Genomic DNA, 16,147 nt, shown 5'->3' on the forward strand with positions numbered 1-16,147 from the left:
GGAGGTTGGATCATAATCTCCAGATGTGAGAGTGTGTTTGGGCAAAGGATGGGGATGAGGTGGGTGGAGGTAGAGAGGGTGGTAGACCTCAGTACAGAGCTGGAAAAGGCACATTGGATATTGTAATAACTATGGTTTACAAACTACAGACAGTAAAGCTCAACATTTGCAAAGCTGGTTTTTCTACACTTCAGGCCACAAAAATAAACCCATGCAATAAGGCTTGACATTCAAAGGGGCAATCTTGATTGCAGCAAACAAGCAGACTTTATGTGACCATTACTATCATGCTATTGAAGTCCAAAAGATGTCTCTTTCAGGATCAGCATAATGGTTTTCTGAAATTATCATTGCACTGATTCATTTTAATCCACAATATTTCTTTGAAAGATACAAATGACAGTAAGGGAGGGTGTGAAGTATTTCTGTTTATTTAAAATAAGATGAGGGAAGATGGACGAGATGTACTTTGCCCTTTTCCTCTTGCTATTACAACTAAAAACTCTGAACATTATATATAAAACAAACCTAAGAAGACTCTGAAAGAGAGAAGAAGGCAGACCACCTAGGTCCTCAGTATGGGAGGAGTGATATGAATTTTTTTTGCCTCATATACACAGATTGGAGCTGAAGAGTTCGGCAACCCAGACACGCAAACAGGCAAAGACTAAATGGGCCCCAACTGAAGCCCACTCTCCCTAGCTAAAGGACTAGGAAAAGATCAACCTAGTAAGACAGAAAATCTTTAGATAATAATAAATAGAAAGATGTCAAAACCAAGATGAAAGAGATGTGAAAATTATCTGACAAAGTTTTTTAAAGGGGCCATCATAAAAATGCTTCAACAGCCCTAACAGGTTTGGCTCAGTGGATAGAGCGTGGGCCTGCGGACTCAAGGGTCCAGGTTCAATTCAGGTCAAGGGCATGTACCTTGGTTGCAGGCACATCCCCAGTAGGGCGTGTGCAGGAGGCAGCTGATTGATGTTTCTCTCTCATCGATGTTTCTAACTCTCTCTCCCTTTCCCTTCCTCTCTGTAAAAAATCAATAAAATATATATATATTTCAAAAATGTTTCAACAAGCAACCAACATGCTTGAAACCAATGGGAAAATTAAAGAAGTTCCGCAAAAAATGAGAGAATACAGAGACAAAGAAAGATATAGAAAGCGTCAGCATAAAATAGAAGCTACAATAAAGAACCAAACAGAAATAGAAGAACTAAAATATAAATAACCAGATTTTTAAAAATCTTCAATAATAAGCTCAGCAGAATGGAAGGGGGAAAAATCAATGAACTTAAGACAGAACAATAAATATTACTCCATCTGAACAACAGAGAGAAAACAGGCAAAAAAATTAATCAGGACAATGAAAAGACAAGCCACACACTTGCAGAAAATATTTGCAAAACACATACCTGATAAAAGACTGTTATCCAAAATATTAAAACACTATTCTAAGAGGGAAGAGGGGGGGTGGGAAGAGATTCACCAAAGAATTTATATACGTATATGCATTGCCCATGGACACAGACAATAGGGTGGTGAAGGCCTGGGAACCAAGTGGAGGAGAGCAATGGAGGGAAAAGGAGAGGACATCTGTAATACTCTCAACAATAAAGCTTTTTTTTAAATCCTCACCCGAGGATATTTTTCCATTGATTTTTAGAGAGAGTGGAAGAGAGAGGGGAAGACAGAAAGAAATATCGATGTGAGAGAAACACATCAATTGGTTGCCTCCTGCATGCGTCCTGACCAGGACCCGTGCCAGGGAGGAGCCTGCAACTGAGGTACATGCCCATGACCGGAATTGAACCCGGGACCCTTCGGTCCACAGGCTGATGCTCTATCCACTGAGCAAAACCGGCCAGGGCAACAATAAAGATTTTTTAAAAAGAAAAAACAGCCCTGACCAGTTTGGCTCAGTGCATAGAGCATCAGCTTGCAGACTGAAGGGTCCCAGGTTCGATTCCGGTCAAAGGCACAGGCCAGGGTTGTGAGCTCAATCCCCAGCAGGGGACATTCAGGAGGCAGCCAATCAATGATCCTCTCTCATCATTGATGTTTCTATATCTCTATCCCTCTCCCTTCCTCTCTGAAATCAATGAAAATATATTTTAAAAAAACACAAAAAATCAAATATTAAAACTCAACAATAAGAAAATGAACAATTTTAAAATGGGCAAAAGACACTTCTACTGAGAAGTTATACAAACGGTAAGTAAGCATATGAAATGATGCTTCATATGTCATTAGCAGATTGCAAATTAAGACAATGAGATAGCACCATATACTTACCTATTAGAAGGGCAAAATCCAAAATGCTAACAACACCCAAATACAGGCAAGGATATGGAGCAATAAGAACTCTCATTCACTGCTGGTGGAAATGCAAAATGGTACAGCCACTTTGGAAGACAGTTTTGCAGTTTCTTACAAAATTAAACATTTAAAAATAATACTAAAAAAATTAAACATCCTCTTATACAATCCAGCAATCACACTCCTTGGTATGTACCCAAATGAGTTGAAAACCGAAGTCCACACAAAAACCTGCACACTAAGGGTTATGGCAGCTTTACTGATAATGTCAAAACTTGGAAAGCAACCAAAATGTCCTCAGTGGGAGAATGAATAAACTGTGTAGTACATCCAGACAATGGAATAGTACTGATTGCTAAAAAATGAGCTATCAAGCCTTGAAAAGACAAAGGAACAAAACTTGAATGTATATGGCTCAGTCAAAGAAGCTAATCTGCAAAGACTACATACCATATGATTCCAACTACATGAAATACTGGAAAAGGCAAAACTTTTGAAATAGTAAAAGGATCAGTGGTTGCCAGGGGCTAGAGGAGAAACAGGGATGTGGAACACAGAGGATTTTTAGGGCAGTGAAACTATTCTGTATGATACTATAATGGTGGATGCATGTCATCATACATTTGTTCAAACCCATAGAATGGACAATGCCAGGAGTGAACTTTAATGTACTAGTAAACTAGGGACTTTGGGTGATGATGATAAGTCTAAGTTCATCTATTATGACAAATGTATCTATCACTGTGATCAAGATATTGATGGTGGGAGAGGCTGTTGCTGTGTGGAGGCAGGGGTATATGGGAACACCGTGTACTTTCCATTCAATTTTGCTGTGAACCTAAAACTGCTCTAAAAAAGAAAGTCTAAGATACATGCAAAAAAATGACACTAGACCATTTTCTTACACCATACTAGTATACAAGAATAAAACTCAAAATGGATTAAAGACTTTATTGCAAGACTCAAAACCATAAAACCCCTAGAAGAAAACATAGGCAGTAAACTCTCTGACATCTCTTTTAGCAATACTTTTTCTGATACATCTCCCCAGGCAAGGAAGACAAAAGAAAAATAAACAAATGCGACTACATAAAACTAAAACAGCCCTAGCCGATTTGGCTCAGTGGCTAGAGCATTGGCCTGCGGACTCAAGGGTCCCGGGTACGATTCTGGTCAAGGGCACATGCCGGGCTTGCGGGCTCGATCCCCAGTAGGGGGCATGCAGGAGGCATTCAACTAATGATTCTCTCTCATCATTGATGCTTCTATCTCCCTCTTTCTCTCTTCCTCTCTGAAATCAATAAAATATATTAAACAAACAAAAAACTAAAACATTTTTTTCACAGCAAATAAAACCATTAACAAAATGCAAAGACAACCTAGTGAATGGGAGAACATATTCACCAATATACACCTGATAAGAGGTTATTATCCAAAATTTATACAGAACTCATACAACTCAACACCAAAAAAAACAACAACCAAACAATCCAGTTAAAAAATAGGCAAAGGATCTAAATAGCCATTTCTCCAAAAAGGACGTATAGATGGCCAATAGACATATGAAAAGATGCTCAACATTAGTAATCATCAGAGAAATACAAATTAAAACTACAATGAGAAAAAAACTACAATAAGATATCATCTCACACCTGTCAGAATGGTGATCATCAATAAATCAACAAACAACAAGTGCTGGTGAGGATGTGGAGAAAAGGGAGCCTTTGTGCACTGTTTGTGGGAATGCAAAGTGGTGCAGCCACTGTGGAAAATAGTATGGAGCATCCTCAAAAAATTAAAAATGAAACAGCCTTATGTACCAGCGATTTCATTTCTGGGTATATGTTCAAAGAAACCCAAAACACTAATTTGAAAGAATATATGCACCCCTGCATTCATTGCAGCATTTATTTACAATAGCCAAGATATGGAAGCAACCCAACTGTCCATCAATAGACTAGTAGATTTTAAAAAAAGGCTGTGGTACACATACAGAATGGAATGCTACTCAGTCGTAAAAAAGAATGAAATCTTGCCCTGGCAAGGTGGCTCAGTTGGTTGGAGCACCATCCCATATACAAAAGGTTGTGGGTTTGATTCCCGATCAGGGCACATACCTAGGTTTCAGGTTCTATCACTGGTCAAGGTGTGTATGGGAGGAAACCAACAGATGTTTCTCACATCTATATCTCACTCCCTTTCTCCCACTCTCCCTCTTTCTTTCTTTTTTAAATATATGTTTATTCACATATAATACCTCAATAAAAAAAAATGAAAAAAAAATATATGTTTATTGATTTCAGAGAGGAAAGGAGAGGGAGAGAGAGATAGAAACACCAATGATGAGAAAGAATCACTGATTGGCTGCCTCTTGCACGCCCCCACCCACCACCCCCACCACCCCCACCCCCCTTCAGCCCCCCCACCCCCCACCCCCGGCACATGCCCTTGACCGGAACCAAACCTGGGACCCTTCAGTCCTCAGGCTGACACTCTATCCACTGAACAAACTGCCTAGGGCTCCCTTCCTCTTTCTAAAAACATCCTTGGGAGAGGATTTTTTTTAAAAAGAATAAAATCTTACCTTTTGCTACAGCATGAATGGACCTAGAAGGTATTATGCTAAGTGAAATAAGTCAGTCACAGAAAGACAATAGGATTTCACTCATATGTAGAATCTAAAGAACAAAGATAAATGAACAAACAAAATTGAAACAGACTCATAGATGCAGAAAACAGACTGATGGTTGCCAGAGGGAATGGGATTTGGGGGACTGGGTAAAAAAAGATGAAGGGATTAAGAAATACAAATTGGTAGTTACATGGGGATGTAAAGTACAGCATAGGGAATATAATAGTATTGTAATAACTGTACGGTGCCAGGTGGGCACTGGAAATATCGAGTGAAACACTTTGTAAAGCAAGCATGTCACACTCAAAGGCTAACACGGGCCAAATAAACAAGGTTTAAGTTGATGTGGGCTGCAAAAAAACAAAAGCTTCAATTTTCATAGAAGCATAAGTTTATTTCTATAGAGACATGCTGAATACAAATGGCTGAAATAAATGAGTAATCATTAACATAAAATAATAGAACATTTTAATAAAAATTAATATTTTTTCTTGAACATTAACTCACCAGACACTGAATAACTGCACAAATTAATAAGCAAATAAACCTATTTTTCTTGTTCTCTGAAAGTTTCCTGTTGCGCACACCAAACAAGTCAGTCTAAGACTAATGATGTGGCAATCGGCTGCTAAAATATTTGCTGGTAGTATTAGTGGAGAGAAATGGTGCGCCTGCATGTAAGGCGCATAAGGGAAATGAATGCAACACAATTATAGTAATCAGTCATTAGCAAACATTGTAGTTTGTTCTTAATAATTATGTCTAACAGGATATTGTAAAAATTAAGTTATGAAATTTTTATCAAAACGTTTCTTACATACCGTTATATTGGCTGGGCTGCAAAAATATTGGTTGTGCGCCACATGCGGCCCACGCCCATGAGTTTGACATGCTTGTTGTAAAGTATATGATTGTCTAACCACTATGCTGTACACCTGAATCTAATACAAAATAATATTGAATGTTAACTGTAATTCAAAAATAGAATTTGAAAAAAAAAAGAACCCCTACCAAATATAATCTATTAAAAATGTTTTTTAATTGAACAGAAACTCAGGGACCTATAGGACAACAACAGAGGATCTAATGTGGTTGAAAAAGTACTCAAAGCCTGGCTCAGTGTGGTTCAGTGATTGAGGGTTGACCCATGAACCAGGAGGTCACGAATCAATTCCTGGTCAAGGCACATGCCTGGGTTTTGGGCTTAATCCCGAGTAGGGGGTGTGCAGGAGGCAGCTGATTGATGTTTCCCTCTCATCATTGATGTTTCTATCTCTCTCCCTCTCCCTTCCTCTCTGAAATCAATTAAAAATGAGAGAAAAAAAAAGAATGAAGACAAGCCCTGGCTGGTATGCTAAGTGGTTAGAGCTTCTGCCTGCACACTGGAGGGTCTTGGGTTCGATTCCAGTCAAAGGCACATACTGGAAAATCAGGAAGGAATAACATAATAAGCAAAACTATGGGGAATACAATAGACTTTCTTTGTCCTATTGAAATGTCTGTTATGTTTGAAGGTTGAAGCAAACATTAGAAACTAATGTGGTTCTGAATTCATGTAGACGACATTTAAGACAACTGTATTGTGAAATGGGTGAGGGTAAAGGGATGCAAAAGGAGGTAAGGTTTCTATGCTTCACTCAAACTGGTAAAATGGCAACATAATAGATTTTGGCATGTGTGCTCCTGCCTGCACACACAGACACAAATGTACCAAGAGTAACCATTAAAAAAGTTATACAAAGAGATACACTCTCACACACTACTGATAAATCACAATGCAATTCTAAAAATGTTCAAGTAACCCAAAGGAAGGTAGGACAAAGAAACAGATAAATTAACACAGAAAGAACAAACAGAAAACAAAAAATTAAATGGCAGACTTAAGCCCTAACATATTAATAATTACCTTAAAAGTAAATTATCTACTAGTATATACTAGTATGGCAATTAAAAAACAGAGACTGGCAGAGTAGATTTAAAAATATGACCCAATTAGAGGTAAAATCTCAAAATATAATGATGTTGGAAGTAAAAGGATAGAAATACACACACACACACACACACACACACACACACACACACACACACACATACACACACACATATATAATGAAAACATTAATAAAGAAAAGGTAGTGGTTATGTTTATATCAAATAAAGTAGATGTTAGAGCAAAGAAAATTACTGGAGACAGAGAGGGGCATTGCATAATGATAAAAGGGTGAATTCACCAAAAATACAAAGTGATCCTAAGTGCTGATTTGCAACAGAGGAGCAAAATACGTAAAGAAAAACCTGATAAAACTGGAAGAAGAAACAGAAAAAGTAAAAATTACAGTTGGACACATCAATACTCTTCTGTTAACAATAAATAGAAGAATTGGACAGAAAGAATATAGACAAGTTGATAACACTATCAGCCATCGGGGGAATCTAAACAACATTTATAGAACACATCACCCAACCACAGCAGTATAAACATTGTTTTCAAGTGACCATGGAACATATGTCAAGATAGAATAGATTCTAGACCATAAACAAACCCTAATACATTTAAAGGAATTGAAATCATATGGTGTATATTCTACAACCACAAAGGAATCAAAGTAGAATTCAGTAACAGAAAGGTAACAGGACAATCTGCAAACACTTGGAAACCAATAATTCACTTCTCAATAATTCATGAGCCAAAGAATCTCAAAGAAACCTAAAAGTATATTAAACAGAATGAGAATAAAAATACAATATATCAAAACATATGAGATACAGTCAAAGTAATACAGAAAAGCAGATTTATGGCACTGAATGCATATATTAGAAAAAGACGAAAAGTCTGAAATCAATCATCAAAGCTCCCACCTCAAGAACCAGAAGAGTGACCTACAACCAAAGAAGGCAGAAGAAAGAAAAACAGAGCAGAAATCAATGAAATTGAAAACAAAAAAGCAATAGGGAAAAATCAATGAAACAAGCTGGTTCCTTGAAAAGACCAATAAAATTGACAAATATATAACAAGACTGACCAAAAAAAACACACAAATAAAAAAAAGAGAGAAAACACAAATTACCAATATCAGGAATAAAGCAGGAAATATCACTACAAATCTTGCAGACATAAAACACTAATAATGTAATACTACAAACAACTCCACACACATAAGGTTGACTACTTATATGAAATGAAAAAATTCCTCAAAAAACACAACCAAAATTCATCCAATATGAAATACAGTATGATTAGCCCTATAACTGTTAAGGAAAGCATTTTTAAAATATATTTTGATTACAAAGAGGAAGGTCGAGGGCAAGATAGAAACATCAATGATGAGAAAGAATTACTGATTGGCTGTCTCTTACATGGCCCTGACTGAGGATTGGGCCCTCAACCCAGGCATGTGACCTGACCAGAATGGAACCTCAACCTCCTGGTTCATAGGTTGACCCTGAATCACTGAGCCAAGCTGGCCGAGCAGGAAAACATTTTCTTATTTTAAAATTCCCCAAAATGCAATCTTTTGACCCAGGTGTTTTCACCAAACATTGAAAGAATTAATATTGGTTTTAAACTGTCTTTTCCAGAAAAACTAAAGAGGAGGGAACACTTCCAAATTCTTTTGATAAAGCTAGAATTACCCTGATACCAAAACCAAACAAAAAAGTACCAAAAAAGAAAATTACAGACCAATGTCTGTCATTAATGTAGATTTAAAATATTAGCAAATAGAATATATCAATATATAAAAAGAATTTTAAACCATGACCAAGTATAAGACTAGCTCAAATATTGACCATAAATCAATGCAATCCACCATATCGACCTGCTAAATAAGAAAAATAAACAGTTCAATCGATGCAGAAAAAATGACAAAATTCAAGACCATTCATGTTAAAATCTCTCAGAAAAATAGAAACAGAGGAGAACTTCCTCAACTTGATAAAGAGCATCTACAAAAAACCTATAACTATTATGATACTTAATGGTGAAGTTGAAATGCTTTCCCCCAAGATCCAGAACAAAGCAAGGCTGCCCGTCCTCACCACTATTATTCAACATAGTGCTGAAAGATAAAACCAATGCAATGAGGCAAAGAGGGAAATAAAAGGATACAGATTGGGAAAGATAAAATAAAAATGTCTCTATTCATAGATAACATGATTCTCTAGGTATAAAATTCCAAAAAATCTACACACAAAATAATATTCCCAGAAATAGTAAGTCAGTTGAGCAAGGTCACCCAATGCATGATAATCATATAAAAGTCTACTGTATTTCTACATACTAGAATAAACATATGGACACTGAAATTAAAAATATAATACCATGAACAATACCTCAAAAATTAAAATGCTTACGTGTAAATCTGACAAAATATAAGACAAACTTATATGCTGAAAATAACGAAAACTCATGAAGTAACACAAGGAAAATATAAATAAATGGTAATACATACCCAGGTGTCAATTCTCCCCAAATTTATATATGGCTTTAACACAATTCCTATGAAAATCACACTAAGATTTTTTGATAGATATAAACAAGATTATTCAAAAATTTATATAGAAAAGCAATTTGGAAAAGAAGAATACAATTGAAGGAAAGGGTCTACCTAATCTCAAGACTTATTACAAAGCTATAGTAATGGAGACTGTATGGTATTGGTGAAAGAACAGACACATAGATCAATGGAACAGAGCAGAGAACCCAGAAATAGACTCACACAAATATGCCCAACCGATTTTTTACAAAGGTACAAACCAATTCAATGGAAGAAGCATAGACTTTCCAACAAACGGTGCGGGGGCAATTGGACAACCGTAGGTTAAAAACTGAACTTTGACCTAAGCCTTACACAAAAATAAACTTTACATAAAAATAAACACAAAATGGATCACAGATTTGAATTTATAACCTAATGCAAAACATTTTTTCCTAAAAAACAGCACAAAATCTTTGGAATCTAACGTTAGACCAGGGATATGCAACCAGTGTGCTGCAGGAGTTTCTAAAACATGCAATACCCAACTATTTAGTCAGGGGCACTGACCTCTTTTCCCTTAGATTGTCAAATAAAAAATGACAATAGCTAACACAACAATAGCTGTCCCGTATGATGAATCAAAATTATGCATATTTTTTGTCAGATCGGCAAAATATATAATAATGTGTTTTTGGTGGCTACAGAATTTTAGCAATTAGTTTAGGGGAACCATGAGATGAAAAAGATTGAAAATTGTTGGGTAATACAAAGAGATTTGCCATAATAAACTGAACCCATAGAAGGAAAAATGGATAAATTGGACTTCATCAAAATTTAAAACTTTCACTCTGAGAAACATCAGGTAAAGAGATGAACGGACAAGTCATGGAGTGGGAGAAAATATTTGAAAACCACTTATCCAACAAAGAACTATTATCTAGAATATATTTTTTAAAAATCTCAAAACAACAGTAAAATGGGCAAATGACATAAGCATTTTACCCAACAGGTTATGGCACAGAGGGTAAATGAGCACATGCAAAGATGAACATCATTACCCACTAGGGAAATGCAAATTAAAACCACAGTGAGATGTCACTACAGAATGGCTAAAATACAAAAAAGAAAATGACAATACCAAATGCTGGTGAGGATTCAGAGAAACTGGATCCCTCATACATAGCCAACTCTGGAAAATAGTTTCTTAAAATAGTACACATACACTTATGGGCATTATGGGCAATTGCACTCTTGGTCATTTTCTCCTAGAGAAACAAAGACTTGTGGTCACATAAAAACCTGTATATGGATGTTTATAGCAGATTTATTCATAATAGCACCAAACTGGAAACAACCCAGATGTCCTTCAACAGGTGCATGGTTAAAGTACAGTACATCAAAATCACAGAATACTACTTAGCAATAAAAAAGAATGAAATATTGATATATACAACAACTTGGACAAATGTCCACTTCCTTCATTTGTTCCAAGGAGGGGAGGGGTTGTCTCAAGGGCCTTCCATTTTGGGAATTCAAGATACAGATGAGCAGGGTGGGACAGGATGGGAACAGGGCTTTAAAATTTTTAATGTAAAAATTTTAGAACTTTTAGAGACTCAAGAACAAACATAAAGAAGTACTTCCTGGGGAGGATCCAAGATGGCGGCATAGATAAACATCTGGGCTGCTGCCGCCCACAATATTTTCCAAAACTACAACTAAAAGACAGAACGTCTATCACCCAGAACCACGGGAAAGCTGGCTGAGCGGAACCTCTACAACTAGACCGAAAGAGATAGGAGCAATCAGGGCACAAACGCTGAAAAACTGAGGTACAGGGGAGTGCACGCGGGATACGAACTGGCGGCGGAGCCCAGCTGGAGGCAGGTGTTGCTTTCTTCAATCTGAAGAGAGACAAGCCCCCAGTCTCTCTGAAATCCAGTTTCTGGGGAGAGACTGGGCTGTCTGCCAGTGGGTCGGAGAGTGAGGGTGGCTTACTAGCAGAGCTGCGTGGAGGTAGAATTGTTGGCTGTGCCGGGGCGCGAGACTGCGGGGACGCAGTTGCAGGGACGCGGTTGGAGGCGGCTCACTGCCAGCCATGGCTGTTGGCCACGTCCTAGCCTAGTGATGCCCTGAGACTCCGCCCCGCACAATCTACAAACACACCCAAGCTCCTAGCAGTGGATTTTGCATATGAATGGCCTTCTCTATTGCAGTTTAAACTAGTAAAATTGCAACCAGTACAGACAGCTCCAAGGCCTCCAAACTCCAAGCAGGGAGGAGAGAACGCCAGTTCTCACTGTAGCTCCTGCAGGGTAGCCTCAGACAGCAGCTGAACTAGCCAATGCACCTAGTGGTCAGCGTCAGACACCAGATTTCAACTCCTCACATCCATAAGTGACACATTCGGGAGGCGGACTCAGTGAGCACCAAAGCCACACTCAAACAAGCCCTGTACCACAAGCGTGTCTCCAGCGCAGCAGCGCTTCCATTATAGACACAGCAGGTCCTCACAGCCAATTGGCCTGGAGATCAATTCCTCCCAGTGTACCAACAGCAATCAAGGCTTTTAACTACACCAAGACTTTCCACTCAGCCCACAAAGGGGTGTGTACCAAGAGCGACCACCTAGGGTGATTGGGGAAGCTGAGCTACCAGCCCCTATAGGTCACTGACCACACAAAGCCACTCCATCAACACAGGGAGGCAGCCAAAATGTGGAGACACCGAAGTATGTCACAAATAGGAGAGATGAAGGAAAGTAAACTAATGGACGACACTGTTCAGAACCACATTTATAAGGTTACTCAAGAATCTTCTAAAAACCGCTGAGAAACTTGAAGAGACCTTCAAGGACCTTAATGAGAATACCAAAAAAATGGAAAAGGACCAGTCAGAAATTATGCATACACTGTCTGAAATAAAGAATATACAGAAACTCAACTATAGACCACCGTACCCCAAGAGTCAAACCAAAGATCTGGAATATGAGGAAGCAAAAAACACCCAACCAGAGAGGCGGAAAGAAAGAAGAATCCAAAAGTGTGAGGATAGCGTAAGGAGCCTCTGGGATGGCTTTAAGCGTACCAACATCTGAATTTTTGGGGTGCCAGAAGAAGAGAGAGAGCAAGATACTGAAAAACTATTTGAAGAAATAATGACAGAAAACTTCCCCCACCTGGTGAAAGAAATAGACATACAAGTTCAGGAAGCGCACAGAACCCCAAACAAGAGGAATCCAAAGAGGACCACACCAAGACACATCATAATTAAAATGCCAAGGGCAAAAGACAAAGAGAGAATCTTACAAGCAGCAAGAGAAAAACAGTTACCTACAAGGGAGCACCCATACGACTGTCAGCTGATTTCTCAACAGAAACTATGCAGGCCAGACGGGAGTGGCAAGAAATATTCAAAGTGATGAACAGCAAGAACCTACAACCAAGATTACTCTACCCAGCAAAGCTATCATTCAGAATTGAAGGTCAGACGAAGAGCTTCACAGACAAGAAAAAGCTAAAGGAGTTCATCACCACCAAACCAGGATTACATGAAATGCTGAAGGGTATTCTTTAAGAAGAGGAAGAAGAAAAAAAAGGTAAAGGTAAAAATTATGAACAACAAAAAGACATCAAATACATACCTACCAACAAGTGAATCTAAAAATCAAGTGAATAAAAAATCTGAAGAACAGAATGGACTGGTGAATACAATAGAATCAGGGATATAGAAAGGGAGGGGATGGACAATTATGAGGGGGAAGGGGGTCTGAGGGGTGCAGGAAGAGATTGTACAAAAATCTTACACTTATGGATGAAGACAGTGGCAGGGGGGTCAGGGCATGGGGGGGTGGGGAATAAGGAGAAGGGGAGCTATTGGGGGGGAGGGGAAAGAGGAACACCTATAATAATCTGAACAATAAAGATTTATTTAAAAAAAAAAAAGAACTGCTTCCTGGGCATTCAATAGAGCCCATTTTGGAAGGTGGGAAAGAAGTTTAGGGAAGGTACATTCAGTTGGTACAAACCAAGGTCTGCTAGTTGTAGTGAATGACTTAAGGAGAGTGGTTGTGGCCTTTTAAAAGTGAGATGGGACAGGGTAGATTTGAGACCTAAACTGAAAGGACTCTGTTCCCAGGAATGTAAGGAAATGTCTTTGTTCTAATACACAAACTTAATGGTTTGCTGGTCAAGAGACCTGAAAAATTGGAAAAAGCCACATTGCCTCCTGGACATTAGGAGTTATGGGAAGTCCAGTGTCAGAGCACCTTCAGCTGTTGGTATAATATTTGTTATGTAATTCTCAAACACGACAAGTGTCTGCATTGTGTTCAAGCTTGGAAATAAAGTAGGGAGTGAGAGCCTATGAAAAATTCTACAAGCCCAGTTGCTGCACAAAACCTGCAAAGGCTGGATCTTCCAGGCCTAGTTTCAAACCGAGCTCTGAACCGGAAACACCAGTTGCTATGGTGTCTAATAGGGGCATGTCTAGGGTCTCCCAGCAGCCAATCCCAGTGCCAGCGCCTTGGGGGCGTGGCCATGTTGAGACAGTGGCCAATGGCAGAGAGGACAATGAATAGTGGGCGGGCAACCAGGGTCTTAAACGAACAGAGCAGCCCGCCACTTGAGGCTGAGATCAGCTACCTGTTGGACGGTTTGAGCAGTTGGACTGAACTGTAACGGGTCCTCTCGCATCCACCAAACTTCGGTTCTCGCCAACCGTTAAACTCCATGGAAGATCTGCAGCTTGAGTATCAGCGGCTAAAACGTCGCCACCTCCGCGAGAAAAAAGAGCTGCAGGACCGCATCCAGGCCATGAAGAACTCAGTCCCTAAGAACGACAAGAAGAAAAGAAAGCAGTTGCTCCTTGACGTGGCCCGCCTTGAGGCTGAAATGGAGCAGAAACAACAGCAGGAGCTGGAGAAGTTCATAGAGCTTCCCCCTGCTAACAGCAACCTCGATTCCCTCACTGAGGGTCTGGCCAAGATGGATCTTGAGAACCGGCCTCCTTGCCTCTCGAGGGCCCAGAGAAGGCGCGAAAGAAGGGCGGCGCTCCAGAGAGAGCGCCAGAAGATGGCGGCGGCCGACGCGGAAGATGTGGGGTACCTGGCCGGCTGTCGCCGCGATGAGGAGGAGAAGCTAGCGGTTATCCTGGAGGCCAAGAACCTGGAGATGAAGGAGATCCCAGCCGATAGCCACTGCTTGTACCGCGCGGTCCAAGACCAGCTGTCGTTCTCTGTGACAGTGGAGAGCCTGCGGGGCCGCGCAGCCAACTACATGCGGAAGCACGTCGACGAATTCCTGCCCTTCTTCAGCGACCCTGAAACCGGCGACGTCTACACCCGCGACGACTTCTTCAACTACTGCGACAACATCGTGCACAACGCATCGTGGGGAGGCCAACTCGAGCTGAGGGCCCTGTCGCACGTCCTGCAGTGCCCTATCGAGGTGATCCAGACGGAGTCGCCCGTCCTCCTCATCGGGGAGGAGTACACCAAGAAGCCGCTCACCCTCGTCTACAGGCGCTACACTTCCAGCTTTGGCGGGGAGCACTACAACTCGGTGAAGCCTCTCAAAGCCGAAGCCAGCGCCGTGGGGGGCGTTGCCCCGCCGTTCTTGTAGGCCGTCGCCTATGCTGCCCTTGCTGTTGCCTTGGCTGCCCGAGCCGCCACCTGGTCTCCTCAGTAGGCTTTGTTGTTTCCTTTGCCTTGCTCTGGTTTTTTTCTTCGTCTTATTCAAAATTTAACAGCCCCCAGCCCCGCTTTTCCACCTGGTCGTTCTTCCTCCTCCCCCTTTCCCTCCGTGCCTCCTTAGCAGGGTGGGGAACAGGGACTTGGTACAGGGAAGGGGTCTGTATTGTACCACTTGAGGAGCGTCCTGTTTTAAAGTTCCAACCACTTCTTGCCCTTAAGGGTTTTTGCCTCCCTGGCCGATGAGAATTGGTTGTGTTACAAATAATTTGGGGGTTAAAATGGAAACTGGGTTTGATGGCGTTCTTAACTTGGGGAAAATCAGTTTAGCTCAGAATCTTCAGATTGTCCATGAATATACTGGATTACTTAGATAGAATGCCTTTTGCCTAGTTCTTGGTGGTGGGGGGGGGGGGGGTTGTATCATGGGCTGTTTGGGGGTTTCTTTTTTCCAAACTACTGTACATGTTGAAATAATCACCTATCTCTTGTCTCCAACTGTAAGTTTCAATAATGTTGGAAGTGCTTCAGGTTGTCTACATATGCTATTACCATTCACTACTGACGTTTGAGATCGTCTCCTTTAAGAAGATTTCTTCTATGAATTTCCTGGAGAGGCTTCCCTCCTGGGTGTTTCTGTCATACCCTGTGTGTATCACCATAACGTGTGTTGTCTCTCTCCCTCAGGTAGTTGGTAGAGCCTTTGGAGCAGAGTATGCATATTTATATCCCAGCAACTAGCACAGCGGCTGGCACATAATAGGTACTCAATAAATATTTAGTTGAATCAAATGCCTCCTGCTTGCTTATGGCAAATCAAGTCTGCACTCTTCTGGCTGACTGTATGTACATCCTCCCTAAGGCAGGCCAGCCTACTGATTCAATCTTGCTTCTTTTTACTTATTAGCACAAGTCTGTTACATGTCCATTTCCTTTTGTTCTTCAGTAGGTCTTTCATTTTGCCCTCTTTTGTAATATAGCTTAGTGGTTGGGCTCTGGAAACTAGATTCAATGGAGTTGGGTTCA

At 40.3% G+C, this 16,147-nt stretch overlaps 1 protein-coding gene across 1 annotated transcript; it reads left to right on the plus strand.

Moving 5' to 3' along the window:
* Positions 1–14,162: 14,162 nt before the first annotated feature.
* Positions 14,163–15,053, plus strand: OTUD6A (OTU deubiquitinase 6A; the record flags this gene model as incomplete). The annotated part of the gene is made up of 1 exon (XM_079765600.1): positions 14,163–15,053. The coding sequence occupies one exon, from the start codon at positions 14,163–14,165 to the stop codon at positions 15,051–15,053; it is 891 nt and encodes a 296-aa protein (XP_079621726.1).
* Positions 15,054–16,147: the final 1,094 nt, after the last annotated feature.

The sequence above is a fragment of the Cnephaeus nilssonii genome (assembly GCF_951640355.1).
Source record: "Cnephaeus nilssonii genome assembly, chromosome: X".
Lineage (NCBI taxonomy): Eukaryota > Metazoa > Chordata > Mammalia > Chiroptera > Vespertilionidae > Cnephaeus > Cnephaeus nilssonii.